At 47.0% G+C, this 19,356-nt stretch overlaps 1 protein-coding gene and 1 long non-coding RNA gene across 12 annotated transcripts in view; one reads left to right on the top strand and one right to left on the bottom strand.

Moving 5' to 3' along the window:
- The window catches only part of ARFGEF3 (ARFGEF family member 3), a 123,491-nt gene extending 116,513 nt beyond the window's left edge, over positions 1 to 6,978 (bottom strand). For 9 of the 11 annotated variants that reach the window (XM_043543010.1, XM_043543011.1, XM_043543012.1 and 6 more), the window contains exons 1-2: positions 6,650 to 6,968; positions 4,185 to 4,239 (exon numbers count right to left, since the gene is read on the bottom strand). In XM_043543010.1, coding sequence (XP_043398945.1) covers positions 4,185 to 4,239; positions 6,650 to 6,734 — 140 coding nt within the window. In that variant the 5' untranslated portion in view covers positions 6,735 to 6,968. Of the gene's footprint in view, positions 1 to 4,184; positions 4,240 to 6,649 lie in introns of all 11 variants that reach the window. The other 2 variants (XM_007058073.4, XM_043543009.1) reach the window with 2 other exon arrangements.
- Positions 6,979 to 13,305: 6,327 nt separating this feature from the next.
- Positions 13,306 to 18,984, top strand: LOC122465063. The gene is made up of 3 exons (XR_006289622.1): positions 13,306 to 13,439; positions 16,202 to 16,265; positions 18,045 to 18,984. It is a non-coding gene; the product is annotated as an uncharacterized LOC122465063 (long non-coding RNA).
- The last annotated feature ends 372 nt before the right edge of the window (positions 18,985 to 19,356 follow it).

Below are 19,356 nucleotides of genomic sequence, written 5' to 3'. Positions count from 1 at the left end.
ACCATTTGTTTCCAAAACGTCTACTTGCCATTTCTTGAATCTCTGTCCTTTGTTAAATAAACGTATACCTCATTTCTCCGAAAACAAATCTAAGCACTGTGTATTAAGCAGAGTGGGGATCTGGGGTGGAACTGATAAGCTGGGGTGTACAGTTGCTTTGGGAACAGTGAATCTGTGAATGCTGCACATGACCAGTGGTCCAGGGGCAGGATACTTCAGGGAAAGGTTTGGAGGTCTTGAGAGGTGGACTGTGCCTATTGCTAATCTGTAGAGTCACAGCAGAGCCTAGAGGGCAGTGCTTGTGTTGCCTGCGGGGTAGGGGAGAAGATCCCCAGCAGCCAGAGACAAGGCTTTGTCACGCTAAGGGCAAGTACAAGGTGCCTCACTGCCCTGGGTACTCCCAGGAAGCATCAAAGCATTCAGTGTGGCAGCTGGTGTTTTGACACCTAGGGCCCAACACCAAACGTTTTATACACACATTCCATTTTTTGTAGAAACAAATAATTACATCATTCCTGATAGATCTGTAGGTTAGATTTCAATTCACCACAGCTGAAGTTGTCAAGACTTCTGGTTCCAAAAAGTTAGCATTTGCAATGGAAAAGCCAATTCACATTAATAATGCTGGGGCAAAAGAGTTCTTAAGCGATGATGAGCAAATGAAAAAGCTGATCTGTGGAAAGGCTGGCAATGAGGACAACACTACGTAACACTATCACAAGGATTAGCGTGAAAAAAAACAACTACAGTGAGCAAACTATGCCACAGATGGGAAAATAAAGGGCCAGCCTTACTCCTTCCACTTCAGCCATGGCACAAAGCAGGGTAAACTGACCCTAACAGGTCACCTGAGAATTACTCAGGTGTAGTGGAGTTCTCAGCTGGCATGAAGCAGAATAGCTGGCTCCTACCCCAGCTGTCCCCTGCCCTCCATTCTGATACAGACTGCATGTTTGGATGGGAGAGAGTGTCCATGGGATGAAGCAGAGCAAGATGCACTCTGCCAGTTCTGTACTGACATATGGTTCCACAGGGATCGTATCCACTGGCATAAATCAGAGCAACCTCTAGGCTGCTTTAGTTTGTCCCTGGGCACACGATGAATTATAGAGGCATAACTGGATCTCCGATCCCACAACTCTACACATACATTTGCCGAGTGCATCTTGGAAGAGTAACAAATCTGTTCCCAGATTCCCAATGTTCCCAATACTTTGCATTTGAAGTTATTAGAGTTGGTTGGAAATTCTGAGAATGCTGATGCATTGAAATTGAAACATTTTGTGGAGTTGGTTTGTTTTTAACAAATTTGCAGTGGAAATCTACCTGTTTTCCTGCCAGCGTGCCCACACGGCTCTTGGCAGGATAGCAGCTTTCTTTGATGGGTGGAAGCGGTAGATGTGGTATATCTTGATTTTAGTAAGGCTTTTGATACGGTCTCATAGGACCTTCTCATAAACTAGGGAAATACAACCTAGATGGAGCTACTACAAGGTGGCTCAATAACTGGTTGGAAAACCGTTCCCAGAGAGTAGTCATCAGTGGTTCACAGTCAAGCTGAAAGGACATATGGAGTGGAGTCCCGCAGGGATCAGTCCTGGGTCCAGTTCTCTTCACTACCTTCATAAATGATTTAGATAATGGCATAGAGAGTATATATATAAAGTTTGAGGACGATACGAAGCTGGGAGGGGTTGAAAGTGCGTTGGAGGATGAGATTAAAATTCAAAATGATCTGAACAAACTGGGAAATGGTCTGAAGTAAATAGGATGAAATTCAATAAGGAAAAATGCAAAGTACACCACTTAGGAAGGAACAATCAGTTGCAAACATACAAAATGGGAAATGACTGCCTAGGAAGGAGTACTGCAGAAAAGGATCTGGGGGTCAGAGTGGATCAAAAGCTAAATATGAGTCAACAATGTAACACTGTTGGGAAAAAAAAGGCAGCAAACATCTGGGATGTATTAGCAGGAGTGTTGTAAGCAAGACATGAGAAGTAATTCTTCCGCTTTACTCCATGCTGATAAGGCGTCAGTTGGAGTATAGTGTCCAGTTCTGCGCGCCACATTTCAGGAAAGATGTGGACAAACTGGAGAAAGTCCAGAGAAGAGCAACAAAAATGATTAGAGGTATAGAAAACATGACCTACCAGGGAAGAGTGAAAAAATTGTGTATATGTGATAAACAGTAACAGTTTTCAAATACATAAAAGGTTGTTACAAGGAGGAGGGAGAAGAATTGTTCATCTTAACCTCTCAGGCTAGGACAAGAAGCAATGGACTTAAATCGTAGCAAGGGAGCTTTAGGTTGGACATTAGGAAAAACACTGTCAGGGTGGTTAAGCACTGGAACAAATTGCCTAGGGAGGCTGTGGAATCTCCATCATTAGAGATTTTTAAGAACAGGTTAGACAAACACCTGTCAGGAATGGTCTAGTTATTATGTAGTCCTGCCATCATTTCAGGAGGCTGGGCTAAATGACCTGTTGAGGTCCCTTCCAATTCTACAGTTCTATGATTTTATGACAGGGAGCCAACAGCCTGGAAGCCCTGAGAGCCCCAGCTCCTAAGCTCCCATCCCAGGCTCTTCTGAAACTCAGCTAGTGGGCTGCCACTGAGTGGGGCTCCCAGAATCTTGGCTCCCTTTCAGCCCATCAGGCGATCTGATGAGGAGCCAGGAACCTGGAAGCCATGTTCCAAATCTTTGAGGCCCTCAGGTTAGCCAGGACTCAGAGCGCTTCCAGATACCTAGCTCCTCCACAGCTCACCAGGCAGTCTGACAAGGAGCCAGAACCTGGAACCCCTGGGAGCTCCAGTTCCCAGTTCAGCCAGGGCAGGCCTGCAGATTCCCAATTGTCCTTCAGCTCACCAGTCTGACTGAAGAGGAAGTAGCTTGGAAGAGTTAGCTCCCAAATTCCTAGGCTTGTAGCTTCTCAGCAGCCTGGGCTCCCAGGGTCCACAGCTCCAGGGCAGTCCACCATGCCGACCGCCCCAGAGCTGGGTCACCAGTCCCTTTCATGGGAGATTGTGAAATGTTTGAATTTTATTCCAAATCGGAGTGAAATCAGCTTTCAAAATATCAAAATCTTCCGCAAAACGGAATTACCTTTCCCCAGCCCGCTGTACCCTATGCCAGACAATCCACAAACACCTCCAGATTATTGTAAGAGGAAAAAAACCATGCCACTGACAGTGAATTTTGAAGGCAAGATCAGAGGTTTAGGGTGCAAGATGGCTCACAAAGGGGGTCTATAACTAGGCTTCTTTCTGAAAAAACTGCTCCCTCTGCTACAGCTCCAGTCACTTGGCAATGCTAGTGCAGGAAAGGCTCCTATGGCTGCTGCTATTGGTTTTAAAACCATTCTATTTGGCCCTGTTCTGACCAAGTTTCAATGATGTGGTAGTAAAAGCACTGGCAGCTGCCAGAGCCTCGTCTAGTCCAGCACTCCTGATGTCGCTACCACCCGTGCAACTGCACTTGGGATAACAATGCAGTGAGATCTGTCAGGAAAAAAAAAGTCTTGTGTTGACAAGGTAAAAGCTTAGACTTGCTAAGGAACCCTAAAGGAACTTATGAACTAAAACTCAAACTGAAATGACAGACCAGGGATTTCAAACCTAAAAAGAGACCATTTGGAAACAATATTCCTTTTCTCAATTTTCAATTTACTGCTTGGCTAACAGTGAGAGTTCACTGCCACTTTATAATATGGAAGACCGAATAACTAAAATAATAATACTTAGCTCTTATATAGCATTTTTCATCAGGCAATCTCAAGGTGCTTTACAAAGGAAGTCAGTATCTTTATCCTTGCTTTTGTTGAACTTACTGAGGCACAAAATGATTCAGTGACTTGCCCAAGGTCACTCAGCAGGCCAGTGGCAAAACCAACACTAGGTTTCCTGAGTCCCAACCCATTGTTCTATCCCTAAGACCACACTGCCTGTCCCAATCTAATTTCCAGCATTCACTGAATGATCCAGATTTAACAATACAGTATATCAGACTGAAAGGAGCAGAGAGAATAAGCAGGCTTCCATCATGAGTGTCATCCTGCCACAGTCCAGCTTTCCTTTCTCACTGAACATCAGTAATATACTTCTGTCCATTTCTGATCATTTTTGTAAGCTTTGCCAATACCCATGGCGTCACATGATCCAAGACATTTATGTTTCCTTACCTCAGCTTGTATGGAGGGATCTTGGTAGCAGCAGCATCAGAAGATTCCAAAGTTTCTGTATGAGTGAAGGAAAGAATAAGAATGTTAAAGGAGACAATGTATTCAGGATCTAGATACTGTACATTTCCACAGTTTTGAATTATTGTTCCCAAACCTGACTCCTATCAATAGCACTGACAGTTAACTTACAACTTATAATTTCAAAAAATTCTCTGTGGGCCTCATCCTGTGTGAGGTATTGAGTGCTTTTCTCGTTGTAGGGAACCCTTCTAGATGTCAGCATGGTGACATATACAGGACCTTGGAACAGGGTAGTCTATCTACAAACTTGCACCAAAACAGCAGCAGCTGTGGATTACAAATGATTTAATTATTTCAGTCCAAGTCTGTGTGCGGACACTGTTCCAAAATCAGCTTGTATTAGGTGAATTGAAATATACTATTTCTTTTGCTTTTTCAGTGCAAATATTTGTGTTCAAAAATAAAAAGAAAGTGAGCACTATATACTTTGTATTCTGTGTTGTAATTTAAATCAATATATTTGAAAATGTAGAAAACATCCCAAAATATTTAAATAAATGGTATTCTATTATTGTTTAATCATGCAATTAATTTTTAAATCACTTGACAGCCCTAGTATACATCAACCCCACCACTGACTTATGTTGCTTGAACTCTCTCTCGAGACACAACCTCTCTCTGAAAATTTGTGTGCAGCTCATTACACTTGGTTCATTTTCACTAAAACAGGCACTCGTTTTATTAGGTAGTTAACAACAAGGTATGTGCAGTGAGGTGCTCTCAGAACTGACCTCTTAGCATAAATTAGTGGTTGAGAAGTCACAGTACAAAAAAATTGCATTGTAACAGAAAGCACATTCATCAAAGGACACCTTATGTATGTGCTCACTGAGAACTAAGAAAAAATACTTCCAATGTACTGTACTTGGTATACAGCCCAACCAGCCTTATCCTTGTATGGAAGATACATATTTTCAAAGAATTCAGTGTTATATTAGACTGAATGGTTGCATGTTATTAAAACAAGCAGTGGTTCTGCAATCATCTTGTTTGCTCAGCATCTCTATCGCTGGCACTTTAGAATAGTAAAATATTACTTCTCTTTCCAGTGAAATAACTTAAGGGTCTACCAAATCTTACTCTTAAAGAAAGTTGTTAATAATTCCAATGTGATCACTGAACACACAGTTCCCTTAATATAAATACTAAAAATATCCATAAAATATGCTTATGGTGGTTTGAGTCTGGAAAGGGGAAAACTACATATCAAATGAAAAACAAATGAATAGCTGTTTATACACATATTTATATTGTGCCAGTCACAGTACTGTCTAGGTACCAATATGAAAATATGGATTTCCTCTGAAATCACTGGGCTCTAGCAAAGCACGGTTTGGCAACACAGGGCAACCTGTACTTTTAAAAATGACATCAGATGATTGAATCACAGCATATACATTTGAGGGATAACAATAAGTAACCTGCCAATGAAACATAAGTTTATTCATTTTTTATTCTCTCTAGTTTTAACATATCATGTGATTCACAGCAATTAGAATGCATCTGAACTTGAGATGATGATGCACTGAAAATAGTAAAATCAAAAGCTTTTTTTTTTTTTTTTTTTTTACAAAAGGGACATTAGCTTGACACCTGTGAGAGATGAGTAATTCCTCTACCCAGAAGTACTGCAACCTCAACAGCTGTTCTCATTATATGTCCTTTTCAAATTTCATTAGCAGTAGTTAACAGCCTTTCATATGTTAATAGCTAACCCTATACAGTCTATGCTGGACCATGTCAGCTCCCCAGTGTTGTGTCAACCAGGCACTCTTTGGGTCATTCCCTTCTGAACAGTTTTACAACGAAAGCCTGACAAAAGAATTTACTTACCTGGCAACTAAGGCAAATGCAATAAACCTAATTTCAATAAAACCAGTGATGCTACAAGTGCAAGGAAACTGCCTGCAGTGGGCTCACATCACCCTTCCAGCAGTGGTGAACCACTGAGTCATATACCTGCAAGCTCATATATGCAGCTCGAAAAACAGATCATTAAAAGCAATCCTACTTAAGCCTGTCTGCGCCCCGGCTGGAAAAGGAAACACTACAAACAGCTCGGCTTTCCTGAACGATTGGCGCTCACGCTGAAGGCCAACAAATCGATAGCAATATGTACGTTAGAGTCTCCAAAGGGGGGTCGGGGGGAGGTAAAAATACTTTAGCACAGCTATGGCTTGGGGTGCCTTTAAATCAACGGGGGACAGGTAGAGATTTCGCAGGCACCGCGCGTGCATGGGGGGGAGGGGGGAAACACTGCAAATACATTAACAGCGTATCCATAATGGGAGCCGGGCGAAGCAGGGGGCTGTCTGCGCTCTGTCGCGGGGGCGGGATGGGGCAGGCACCGGGCAGGTGCCCCCTTGCCTTGCCCGCTTCCTTACCAATGGCCCAGCCGCAGCTCTCCTTGATCGCTTTGTGTTTGTTCCCCGACGCCTCCTTCTGCAGCTTCCTCAGGATTTCTTCCATCTTGGCTCCGCCAGGGACGCTGCACCCAGCGCCAAGGAGACGGCAGGGCAGAGAGCGGGGCTCGCCCCTGGCCCGGCTCTAAGCGGGGACCGGGCGCAGCATCCCGCCCCGGGCGCGCCGCTGCTGTTGATGAATCACGCTGAGCTCCATGACGGAGACACGTCATGTGCCGCCGCCTCCCCCCCTTGCCGGCTTCCCCGGCGGGCAAGTCCCTGCGCTGCCGCCGGGCTCCGGGAGGCGGCCGAACCCTCAGCCCCGCCCGGCGAGGCTCCGGGACAAGGTGGCCGAGGATTGGCTGGCCGGGGAGGGGGGCCCGCGGCGAGAGAGCGCGCGCAGGCGGCGTGGCCGCGCTGTCCCTCCAGCGCACACCTGAGGCCCGGGTCTCTCCGCTCCAAACGTAGGGCCCTGTAACTACGTGGCTCAGGGGCGCGGGGGGAAAGCCGGCTCTGAGGCACAGCGGAGGGCTTGCCGACAGCACAGCCCCTTCCACCCACTCCCTTGACGCCTTCGAGGCGCGGTGGGCGCTGTCCAAGGTTCTCTGCTCAGTGACCCCATCCGGTTCCCTCCGTCTGACCCTTTGATTGAGGGGGAGAAGGAGAGACTCCAGCCCCTGCCGCTGTGGATACCATCACCACCGCCACCTAGGAGGGGCCCTTTCACACGTGGGTGCACGTCCCGTTCCCCCCCTCCCTAAACTGCCCGCCCCGCAGCCATGCCCATCTTGTCGGGCACTCTCAGGAGAGGAATAGTTGGTGACACTGGGCGTGGCACTAGGTAACTCGAGAGGGTGGAAGACCACGAGTGTCGAGGAAGACCCCCCACTCTGGGCCCAGGCAAGCCTGAACACTTCTCTCCCCTGAAGGCTGCTGTGTTATACATTGCGTTTGCTTTTGTTTTGTTGCATAGTTTTGTTGTATCCTCTTTGGTGATTTGTGTAAGTGTGTTACGCAAATAAATTTTTTTCTACTTCGAAAAAAAAAAAAAGACAGCACAGCCCCTAGCCACGGTGAACTGTTACGACACTTGTTGCCGTTCTCTGCGCGTTTCCAGCCCAAGGCGGTCGCCTCCTCTTGCCGGCCCTGTGTGCGCCGGCAGCACTGAAATGCTCTCCCTGGAGGTTACTTAGGGCACTAAGAAACCACCGGCCTGTTTTCATTGTGCATTTAGGGCCGCCTAACCCTGCTGCCTTTGATGTCGGTGGCCAAAATCTCACCGTTTTCAGTGGGATAAGGAGCAAGCCATAAATACCTAACAATTCCCTGTTGTGTGCATGCGGCATTAGTTTAAAGGAATAGTGTTCATCTTGAAACCATAAGTTGTAAATAAAGCATAAAAATGGCCATACTGGGTCAGAGCAACGGTCTATCTAGCCCAGTATCCTGTCTCCAAGTGGCCAATGCCAGGTGCTTCAGGTGGAGTGTACAGAACAGGGCAATTTTAGAGTGATCCACACCACTGTCTTCCCCTCCCAGCTTCTGACAGTCACAGGCTTAGGTCCCCAAGCATGGGGTTGCATCCCTAACTGTCCTGGCTAATAGCCGTCAGCTGACGGACCGATCCTCCATGAACGTATCTAGTTCTTTATTAAACCCAGTTTTAATTTTGACCATCACAACATCCCATGGCAATGAGTTCCACATGTTAATTGTGTGTTGTGCAGAGGTGAAAGTAAGCCTGTACACCCCGGTACTGCGTACCAGTAAGAGCCAGTGAGCCGTACCAGGACTGGCTTTCTGAGAGGGCAATTTAAAGCCTTGGGGTAGTGGCGGTGGGGCTGCGGCGGGGATTTAAAGGGCCCTGGAGCTCCAGCCGCTGCTACCCCCACCCCCGGGTCCCTTTAAATCCCGGCCTGAGCCCTGCTGCCTGAGCCCTGGGGTAGCAGTGGCAGGGCTCTGGCGGGGATTTAAAGGGCCCCGGAGCTCCAGCCGCTGCTACTGCCCCAGGGCCCTTTAAATCCCCGCCAGAACCCTGCCGCTGCTACCCCAGTGCTCGGGCAGCAGGGCTCAGGGGGGGATTTAAAGGGCCCCAGAGCTCCAGCCGCTGCTACTGCCCTGGGGCCCTTTAAATCCTGGCCTGAACCCTGCTGCCCGAGACCCAGGGTAGCGGTGGCAGGGATTTAAAGGGCCCTGGAGCTCCAGCTGCTGCTACCCCCCTGGGGCCCTTTAAATCCTGGCCAGAGCCCTGGTGCCCGAGCCCTGGGGTAGCAGCAGTGGTGGGGCTCTGGCAGGGATTTAAAGGGCCCCGGAGCTCCAGCCCCCGCTATCCTCCTGGGGCCCTTTAAATCCCCGCCTGAGCCCTGCTGCCGAAGCCCTGGGGTAGCGGCAGCGGGGCTCCGAAGGGGATTTAAAGGGCCAGGGCGGGAGCGGCGGCTGGAGCCCCAAGCCCTTTAAATTCCCACCTGAGCCCTGCTGTCCAGTCTCTGGGGTAGGGGTTGTGGGGGGGCTCTGGCAGGGATTTAAAGAGCCCTGGAGCTCCAGCCACCGCTACTGCCCTGGCCCTTTAAATGCCTGCCGGAGCCCTGCTGCCGAAGCCCTGGGGTAGTGGCGGTGGGGCTCCAGCGGGCATTTAAAGGGCTGGGGCGGTAGCAGCAGCTGGAGCCCCAGGGCCCTTTAAATCCCCGATGGAGCCCAGTCACCACTACCCCAGGGCTTGGGCAGCAGGCTCAGGTGGGGATTTAAAGGGGTCGGCGCTCCGGCAGCTGCTACCACAGCGGAGCCCCAGGCCCTTTAAAGCTCTGCTGAGCCCAGAGCCCCTGGGTAGCGGTGGCAGCCGGGAGTCCCCAGGGCTCCTCAGTGATTTAAAGGACCCGGGGCGCCACTGCGGAAGTGGCAGGTGGAGCCCTGGGCCCTTTATATTGCCCGCGAGCCCTGGGGCTCCCAGCCGCCTCTGCAGCTGGTAGCTCGGGGGTGATTTAAAGGGCCCTGGGCTCCCAGCTGCCACTACCACAGCTGGAGCCCTGGCTCTTTAAATCAAGATTTAAAGGGCCCCGGGGACTTAAAGCCCTGCCTCTTCCGGTTGAGGCCACGCCCCCTTCGTCGTAAGGGTAAGTCCTTGAACTTACTTTCACCCCGGTGTTGTGAGAAAAAGTACTTCCTTATGTTTGTTTTAAACCCTCTGCCTATTAATTTAATTGGGTGACTCCTGGTTCTATATTGTGAAAAAGTGTAAATAACACTTCTCTAGTCACTTTTTCCACACTGTTCATTATTTTATAGATTTCTATCATATCTGTCTCTTTTCTAAGCTGAAGAATGCTAACCTTTTCACTCTCTCCTCAGAAAGAAGCCATTCCATACCCTTGATTTTTTTTTTTTTTTTTTTGCTGCCCTTCTTTGAACCTTTTCCAGGATTTCCTAGCCTGGGAGGAGACGGAAGGGGATGGACTGTGGCCGGAGAGCGAGCACAGTTGGCTGATCTCATGAGCAGAGCATTATGATATTTTCTGTCTTATTTTCTATCCCTTTCCTAATAGTTGCTCACATTCTGTTAGACTTTTTGACTAATGCTGTGCCCTGAGCTGAAGTTTTCAAAGAACTATCTGCAGCATGTGTATTTATGTTCCTTATCAAATTCTTTCACCATCAAAAATCAATGTGTATTTTACCAATCTAATGGTCTGGTCACTGCTGATGCTCTTTGTTTGACTATGAAAATGAATAAGGACAATTTCATTTGTTTATAATTAGTTTCACTGACATATATGTAGTGCTCCAAAGTTTGGGCTTGAAGCATTGCAAAGCAATGTTTAAGAAAGCTGTAGCTCACGAAAGCTTATGCTCAAATAAATTTGTTAGTCTCTAAGGTGCCACAAGTACTCCTTTTCTTATTGTTTCCATTGGGCACCTTTTAAAAGTTGTGTATACATTTGTCTTGGTTTTAGATTTTTTTAAAGTTTGTTTTATAGCATTTACTTTGGAGCCATATTTAGGTTACCATGTCTCTTTAAAATAATAAGTAATTAATACCTATCTCTTGTATAACACTTGTTTTCTGTGACTATGTTCTGTACTTGCAGGAGTCTGAATTGTTAGATAACAATTATTGTTTTTTCACTCTAACCACTATGTCTATAAACATGCTCTCTCAATGATGTAAGCCACTCTCCCAGCTTCCTGCATTATAGCAACACACCGGTACTGCTATAATTCAGATAGCATCAAGACATCTGTTTTAGAGGACTTAGATTTGACCTTTAAATTGCTGTGCTTAGTAGGATTTCTTTGAAATTTGGTGTGCCTCAGGAGGGTGCAGGATAAGATTAAAGATGCAGATTTGTTGTCATTTGAGCCAGGAGTTTAGGAGATTTAAACCCCCCTCTGCCCCCAGAAAGCCATTTTTCAAAAATATTTCTAAATAGTTTTTTTGCCTAGAGTTAAAGATCAAACTAGTTAAGTCCCAGGCAGACTGTGAAGAGCTACAAAAGAATCTCACAACACTGGGTGACTGGGCAGATGAAATTCAATGCTGATAAATGCAAAGTAATGCACATTGGAAAACATAATCCCAACTATAAAATGATGGGGTCTAAATTAGCTGTTACCACTCAAGAGAGAGATCTTGGAGTCATTGTGGATAGTTCTCTGAAAACATCCACTCACTGTGCAGCAGCAGTCAAAATAGCTAACAGAAGTTTGGGAATCATTAAGAAAGAGATAGATAATAAGACAGAAAATATCATACTGCCTCTATATAAATCCATGGTACGCCCACATCTTGAATACTGTGTGCAGATGTGGTCGCCCCATCTCAAAAGATATATTGGAATTGGAAAAGGTTGAGAAAAGGGCAACAAAAATGATTAGGAGTATGGAATGGCTTCAATATGAGGAGAGATTAATAAGACTGGGACTTTTCAGCTTGGAAAAGAGACGACTAAAGGGGGATATGATAGAGGTTTATAAAATCATGACTGGTGTGGAGAAAGTAAAGAAGGAAGTGTTATTTATTCCTTCTCATAACACAAGAACTCGGGGTCACCAAATGAAATTAATAGGCAGCAGATTTAAAACAAACAAATGGAGGTATTTTTTAACACAACACACAGTCAGTCTGTGGAACTCCTTGCCAGAGGATGTTGTGAAAGCCAAGACTATAACAGGGTTCAAAAAAACAAGATAAGTTCCTGGAGGATAGCTCCATCAGTGGCTATTAGCCAGGATGGGCAGGGATGGTGTCCCTAGCCTCCATTTGCCAGAGGCTGGGACTGGGCGACAGAGTTTGGATCACTTGATGATTACCTGATCTGTTCATTCCCTCTGGCGCACCTGGCATTGGCCACTGTTGGCAGACAGGATTCTGGGCTAGATGGACCTTTGGTCTGACCCAGTATGGCCATTCTTATGTTCTTATGATGAGGCACAGCTCAAAATGATCTCAATCTGTCAAGTTTTACACAAGGTAATACACGGCACCCATTAAATCTTTGGGGGACCCAAATTGAAAACAATATACACATTTTTACACTGCTCATGAAAAAACAGCTAAAAGGTTTCCATTCCCACCATTTTATATACATAAAGCTTGGCTCTTGTAAGTGCTCTAAAATGGTTAATTAGCTTACTTTGAAATTTGGTGTCCATTATAGAGGCACGGGGTAGCATTAGTGATCCAAATTTGGGATCATTTGACTGAGGGGTTCCTGAGTTATAGGCCCCCTGAAAACTGGTTACCTTCTCCTCTACCTGGAGAACTCCCTCCTGTTCATTAGCTCCTGTGATAACTCAGGAACTGGCTTTTTAAGCCCCTGTTCTTCCTCAGTAGCCCCGCACCCTGGCTCAGGGTTAATGGGTGCTAAAGGGCTTAGGGATCAAAGCCTCACTGAGAAACGCTCAGCCTTGCCTAGCAGGCTGCTAGGCTTAGCACATGGCCCTCCAAATCAACAGACCACACTATATACTTCTGTAGAGCAGCAAGCACACAACAAACAAACAAACTTAAGGACAACAAACTCACCCCCCAAGAATCACATAGTCACTCTTTTACACAGAAAACTCCCCTGTTAGCTGCTCCTGTTCACTAGCCATTGAATAGAGAACCATTTCAGACACCGGTTCCATGGGACTACTACTCCCTTCTGTGAGTCGGCTAGAAGAGCTGAGACAGCATACTATGGGGCAGTAAATTGTGCCCTTTAAAGAAATGCAGTAATTTACTTCACATCTGGAGTAAGGTTACCAGGGCCAAGGCGTATCCCACTCCTTTCCTTTCTACACTCACCTGTTCAATGGAAGGAGTAGCATGCATGCAGCATCTACTTACCCCCTGTGCATTGGAACCCAAGATCTGGGGAGGCCTTGCAACGGTGGCTGCAGTCTGGCTTTAAATGAAAGTGTTTTAAGTACAAAGTGAAGGGATTTATGGGTATTTAAGATATGGATATTTATTTCTAACATTCATAAATTCATTAATAAGCCGAGCCTCTTTAGCGTCAATCCTCCCCCACACTTCCAAAACCCCCTGACCACCACCCAAAACCATCCCCATGTTGCCTTCCTCTCCCCTTACAATTACCCTGATTCTTCACTTCCAAACTGTATTCAGCCTGTTTGTGGCTGTGTGCTGAGGGTTCAAAGTTCATTAGACTGACTGTATTATTTGTTTTTGGAAGCACTGGCACCCACAATTGTCCTCACCACGCCGGAAATAAAAGAAGGCAGTTTCTACCTCACAACAGGTGGGATCCAGAAAGGAACTTTTTAAATTTAGGTATGAATCTTTATATTTAAACTTTATATTAAAAATATACACTTCTACACCAAACAAACATTTTATGTACAATTGAATCATATGTAGCGTATTATATTATACTTCTCTCATATCTTCCACTTTGCTTTGGTTATAATGTTTGAAGAGGATTAAATTGCTTGTTGTCCATTTTGTTCTGTATAACTGGATGGACGGAGAATTGTGGTAGAAAGTGTTGGTGGAAAAAAGGCAAATGCTCAGTGTCACCGAACCTAATATTTAGAAGCCTAGAAAATCATAGGAACAACACTAAGATCCACAAAGCCTGAGTTAGATGTATAGGCTCCTATACAATGAATGGGAGAGATAGGCACCGTAGACCATAATGCTAGATGGGGAACCACCTAAAATAGCCAGTGAGAGATGCTGACCAGCATGGGCTACTCCTGAGGGCATTCTGCACCAAAAAATAAAAAATTCTGTGTACAGTATTTTAAAATTCTGCAAATTTTATTTGTCAGATAAATGTGGAGGCTCCAGCATAGCTTAGGGGAGCACAGGCCACTGGCTGCACAGAGGTGGGAGATCACTGTGAAGCTCCCACTCTGGGACATGGACTCAGCGGTGAGGCTGCACCCAACCCTGACACAGTGCCAGGGCTGGGTTTGTACTAGAAACACCCAAGGGCCCTGCCGCTCCATGCCAAGTGCACCAGATGTGGGCAGGCAGGCTCAGCAAGGCAGGATTCAAGTGTGGAGGGGCTTAGTGTGGGGGGATCCAGGTGTGGGTTGAGAAGGTTCTGTGTGGGGCAACCTGGGTGCGGGCAGCTCAGTGGAGGATCTGGGTGCGGGGGGGGGGGGAATCTGAATGCACAGGGGCTTGTTGGGGGGTTCTGGGTGCAACGGTAATGGGACTCTGCAGGGAGGTCTAGGTGAAGGTGGTTGGGGCTCAGCAGGGAGGGGATCTGAGTGTGGAGGGGATAGAGCTTGGTTTGGGGTCTGGCTGTGGGGTCCAGATGCTGGAGAAGTGGGGCTCAGTGGGGTTGGGATCCGGGTGCAGGTGGCTCATCGGGGTGGTGGAGTTCAGTGCGAGGGTCTGGATGCATGGGGGGAGGGGCAGCTCCCTGTACAGGGATCCCTCCCCCTGCAGCTGCGTAGCGATGGGTGCAAGAAGCAGGGGGAGTTTGCAGAGCTTTCTGCAGCCAGGAGAGAAATTCTGTGAGTGGGTCTGACCCGGCCCCAGATGCCATGCAGGGGAAGAGGAAGTGCCGTCCTCCCCAGCCCAGCCGGGACTAGCAGCTGAGCCTGGCGCGGATAGGAGCCACCAGCTGGGTCTTCCCCAGTTCTGCCCCCTGCCCCACAGTGATTTACCTCTCTGCCGGCTGCTCTGGGCACCCAAAACATACTGCTGGTGAGGGTCACATGACTGCTCTTATGGCTTCTCTTTGTTTCCCTGTCAGAAAGTCATTTTTCTGTGGGGAAGCAAAGAAATCTGTGGGGGACATAAATTCTGTGCATGCGCAGTGGTGCAGAATTCCCCCAGGAGTAATGGGTGGTGCGTATCAGAGGCTTGGGGGAGACTAAGCCTTCCCAAAAAAGACTGACCTCACTTTGGAGGTGCGTCAGCCCGCTGCCTTTGGAGCTGCAGAAGCAAAGCTCCTTTGAAGTTGGGGGGCCACCGGCACCCAGACCATGGGCCTGCCCATGCTCTGCCACAAGACCCCACCCCTGTTCGGCCTCTTCCCCTGGGGCAACCCCCGCCGCTCGCTTCTCTCCACCATGGAGAGGAGTGGGTGGGCGGGTGGGACTCGGTGGAAGAGGCAGAGAGGAGTGAGCAGCGGGCAGGCAGGCCTTGGGGGAGGAGGTGGAGAGGGGGTGGGGGTGGAGTCTCAGGGGGCGGGACCATGGTTTGGATGCTAGTGGTCCCCCAACTTCTAGGGAGCTTCCGGTGCTTGCATTTAAGCCTCCTAAATGGAAGACTCATGCACCGCCTATGCTGACCAGATAGGTGTGGGCAGAAGCCTTTCCCTTCTCTTGGATATGGTTGCCTGAGACTGGGCTGCAGGTAGGCACCAAGCTCTGCTAGCAATGGAGTTAAGAAGAAACTTTCCACAAGTGCAGATTCTTCAATAACTGCCTACTGCAGGGTTCTTGCACCTTCCTCTGACTTGTCTGCCACTGACCATTGACAAAGACAGGATAATGGGATAGATGGACCAATGATCTGATCCCTCAGTGCAAGTCCTATCTTGCTATGCAATGGGTGCCATCATTTTAGCTCTCCATTATGTCTCAGCTTTATTCTGGAGAGGTCACTTGTAGGGGGCAGCGGATAGTTCAGTCTCTGTACCTATTGACTGCATGGCCTCCTTCCTGACGTTGACTGCAAGGGAGCTAGTTGTGATCGTGGTAGTGTTTTTATAACATGGGAACCTATCTGCTGGGGAATGGATAGCGACCACCATTTTACCTAGGCCATAGAACCACCATCAGATAAAATATTCATAATGAATAATTAATGGTAAATTTGTCCACTGTTTGCACACTTGCTTATTTTCAGGAAGCCAGTGATGACACTCAATTAACTCCAGTCAAATTTATGATACATTTTCTAGATTAATGCATTATAAGTGCATGAATTAATCTCTCTGTGGTCTTGACAGCACTGCCTTTTGCAGCTGGGGTCCCTGCTAAAGCCACAATCTTTTCATAGAAGTTTATCCATGAAATCAAGACTCAGACTCATTTGCATTGCCCTCACTATCACTGCTCTTTGTTTTCCAGGAAAATGGACACTGCACAGCTGAGCATTTCTTCAGGACCGATACAGCATGGTGGGAGGACCCAGGTTCATATTCAAACCCTCATCCTATGCTTGAATTGTGCAACCCACTCCATGATAGTGGCTGGAGGGGAAAAGTCAAAGTAAACAATCATGTCCCTTTCCTAGCAGATAAGTTTTAGAGTGCCACGATGCTATGGTTTGCTGACATCAATGACATAAGCCACTTCTCTTTGTTATCAGCCCAACAACAAATGAACAGGAGTCCATCAATCCTTGTCTCTGTTTACTGTGGTAACCACATAAATGTGCACGTACCATATCAGTTTCAGCACACTGGGAGTCAGTCCATGAGCTTATTGAATATGCCCTGTAAAGTACATTACATACAATGGACCAAACTTCGTTTGCATATAATGGCTCCCTTCCACATTTAGCCCGAGTGGTCTGAAATGGCACAGGGACCTTGAGTGGCAGGTGCAGAGTGGAGTCAGGTGGGAGAAGGGAAGGAATCCTCTGGCCCCTGCCATGGGGTGGCAGCATTGCTGCTCCATGGCTACTACTATGGCACACTGCGGCTGCAGCGGGGCCTGTTGCTGAACCCTGGCTATGCAGGAAGCAAAGGCCAATAGGCCTGAATAGTGGCAGATGCAACAGCCTCATCTCAGCTCCTCCCTTAGCACATGTTGACCTGTCCCTCGAGCCCTGCTGGACAGTGATGTAGGCGGATGCCATACAGAACTGGGATGCAATGGGAAGTAGCCCAACACCCATTGATTTCAGTGGAAGCTGGATGCCTGACTCTCTTAGATGATTTTGGGAAGCACATCCTGAAGTGTTGCAGATCTTTTGCATTGCAGCACTGCAGACGATATTTAAGTCCCCGTACCACACCCAGCACTGAGCTCCTAAAGAGGCAGCAAATATGCAAGTACCAATGAGGGGCATGATATAGAGTGGAAAAGTAACACATATTTCATATTTATTATTTATATTACTGTAATGCCTAAGAGTCCAGTTATGGATCAAGACCCTATTGTGCTACTGTACAAACATGACAGAGAGACAGGCCTTGTCCCAAAGAGCTTGCAGTCTAAAGAGAAAATATTAAGTAAGAAATAAATAACATTTGTGTCGCCTCCCTAAACACCTGAAAGACATTTGGGTCCAGATTTTCAAAAGAGCTCAGGCCAGGTTTTCAGGTGCTCTCCACTGACAGCCAGGGCCAGGTTTTCAAAATGGCTCAGCATCCAGCCACTCCCATTGTGTCACCACTGGCCAGATTCTCAAACGAGCCCAACACCCAGCATGCTCTGAGTGCACTGAAAAATCTGACCACATGTTTTGGTGGCTAAATTGGAACTGGACCCTTTCGAAAATCTGTCCCGGATTGCAGATGCTGAGCTATTTTGAAAATCTGAGCCCATCTCTCTTAATTTTACACTGGGGCATTGATTCAATAGAACCATGAGAATTTACACTAGCTGAGGCTCTGTCCCCTAGACTGCAATGAGATCACGTGAGTAAAGAGAGCAGAACGGGGCCCTTGTTTCATATTTTGCATGTCTGAGTTTTGGCATCGGGAGGGTGCTGTAATTTTTACCGTGTTCAGGTAGGAAGCCACCATACACTCTGTTAGTACTCACTAAAGTTGTTCCTTCTCAGTGCTACTCACCCCACCCCTGCATAGTGCATGACATTTGTAAACCGAGAAAAAGCTTTGTAAAGCTAGTGCCACTAGGGTGGGGCAGGCAGCAGAGATTAGCAGTGTTAGCAAAAAAAACGTTTTGAGGTGGGATTTACCTCTGTCTACTCAAATTAACTTTGCCTTGCCTTTATTTGTAGGTATCATTGAAATCTGATGTAAGGATATAAGTAATCGGCTAGATTCTCTGGCCTTGCTAAGCTGTTCTTGGCACAAGACCAACAGAGCGTGGGAGGCAAAACAGGTGATCTCCTAGGAACTTGAAGAACTTCAAAGACAATTGAGGGAGGGTCTTGGGAGGGGGAATGAATAAAGGACAAAAGGCAGCACAAAAGATTTGAACTACACAAACAATCTACACAAATGTAATATTGGTAGAAGTCCACGGCACTGAAAACACTGCCAAGTGGGAAGGGAAAAGGAAGTGAACCAAAGGACAGGGCTTGATAGCACAAGTGCTTTGAGTTGGGTGTAGATTAACTTCAGCCAGCTGTCAGAGAAGTCACTGCACCTCCTAACCCATTGCAAAAATTGTGTAGGGCAGGGTTGGGCAAAGGGGATGCTACAGCATCTCCTTTATCAAAAAGACCACCTAGGGATGAGGCCTAAGGGGTCCAAATAACCAGCGGAGTGATGATAAAAGCCCTAAACTAATTCCCTAATAAAAACATTTCACCCGTTTCAAAACTGAGAGGTAGTAGGGTGCTAAAGGGATAATGGAAGTGTCTTCCCCCAAAAGAATAACATATTGGGCTGCCTTTCTTTCTATGATTTTATTATTGATATTTCTCTTATATGGCTTCACCTTATTTCTATGATTTTTTGCTGTATATATAGATATCCATAGAGAGGGATTAAAGACATAGGACTAAATTCTTCTTTCTGGTGCAATGGGGTAAACTCAGAGTAACCCCATTGACTTCATCTGGATAACAGAGCAAAATTTGCTCCTTGAAGCCCAATACTGCAGCCTTTTCTTATGCAAGTTGTGACGAACTGGGAATGTTTTTAATGTTTTCTCTGAATACTGTGTGGGTGCCTCAGTTTTCCCTATGCATTTCTTAAGTATCTAGGTGGTGGGATAAGGGTGTGTGATTGTTGCAGAGCCCTAGAGGGCAAGTGTGATACGGTCTGCACAGAGAATGGCCAACACCCTGTCTCCTGGCAACTGATGGCCTGAGCCCCTCCCCTGAAAGATGCCAACTGAAGGTGTTGGAGAACAAAGAGATCAGGTGGCCTCCTTGCCCGGGAAAGAGACAAAGGCGAGGGGAGGGGCTGGAGGGAGTTTCAATTTGGAGCTGGCTGGGAAAATGGAGGGAGGCCCAGAACCAGGGTCTGGGCTCCCTACTCCCAAGATGGACCTGACTGAGGGGTCCCGTTCTCTGTACTTACAAGCTCTGTTTTAGACTGTGTTCCTGTTGTCTAATAAACCTTCTGTTTTACTGACTGGCT

The sequence above is a fragment of the Chelonia mydas genome, chromosome 3, assembly GCF_015237465.2.
Source record: "Chelonia mydas isolate rCheMyd1 chromosome 3, rCheMyd1.pri.v2, whole genome shotgun sequence".
Classification (NCBI taxonomy): Eukaryota; Metazoa; Chordata; order Testudines; family Cheloniidae; genus Chelonia; species Chelonia mydas.
The sequence above is the reverse complement of the archived record's forward strand: the minus strand, read 5'-3'. Positions and strand labels throughout refer to the sequence as shown.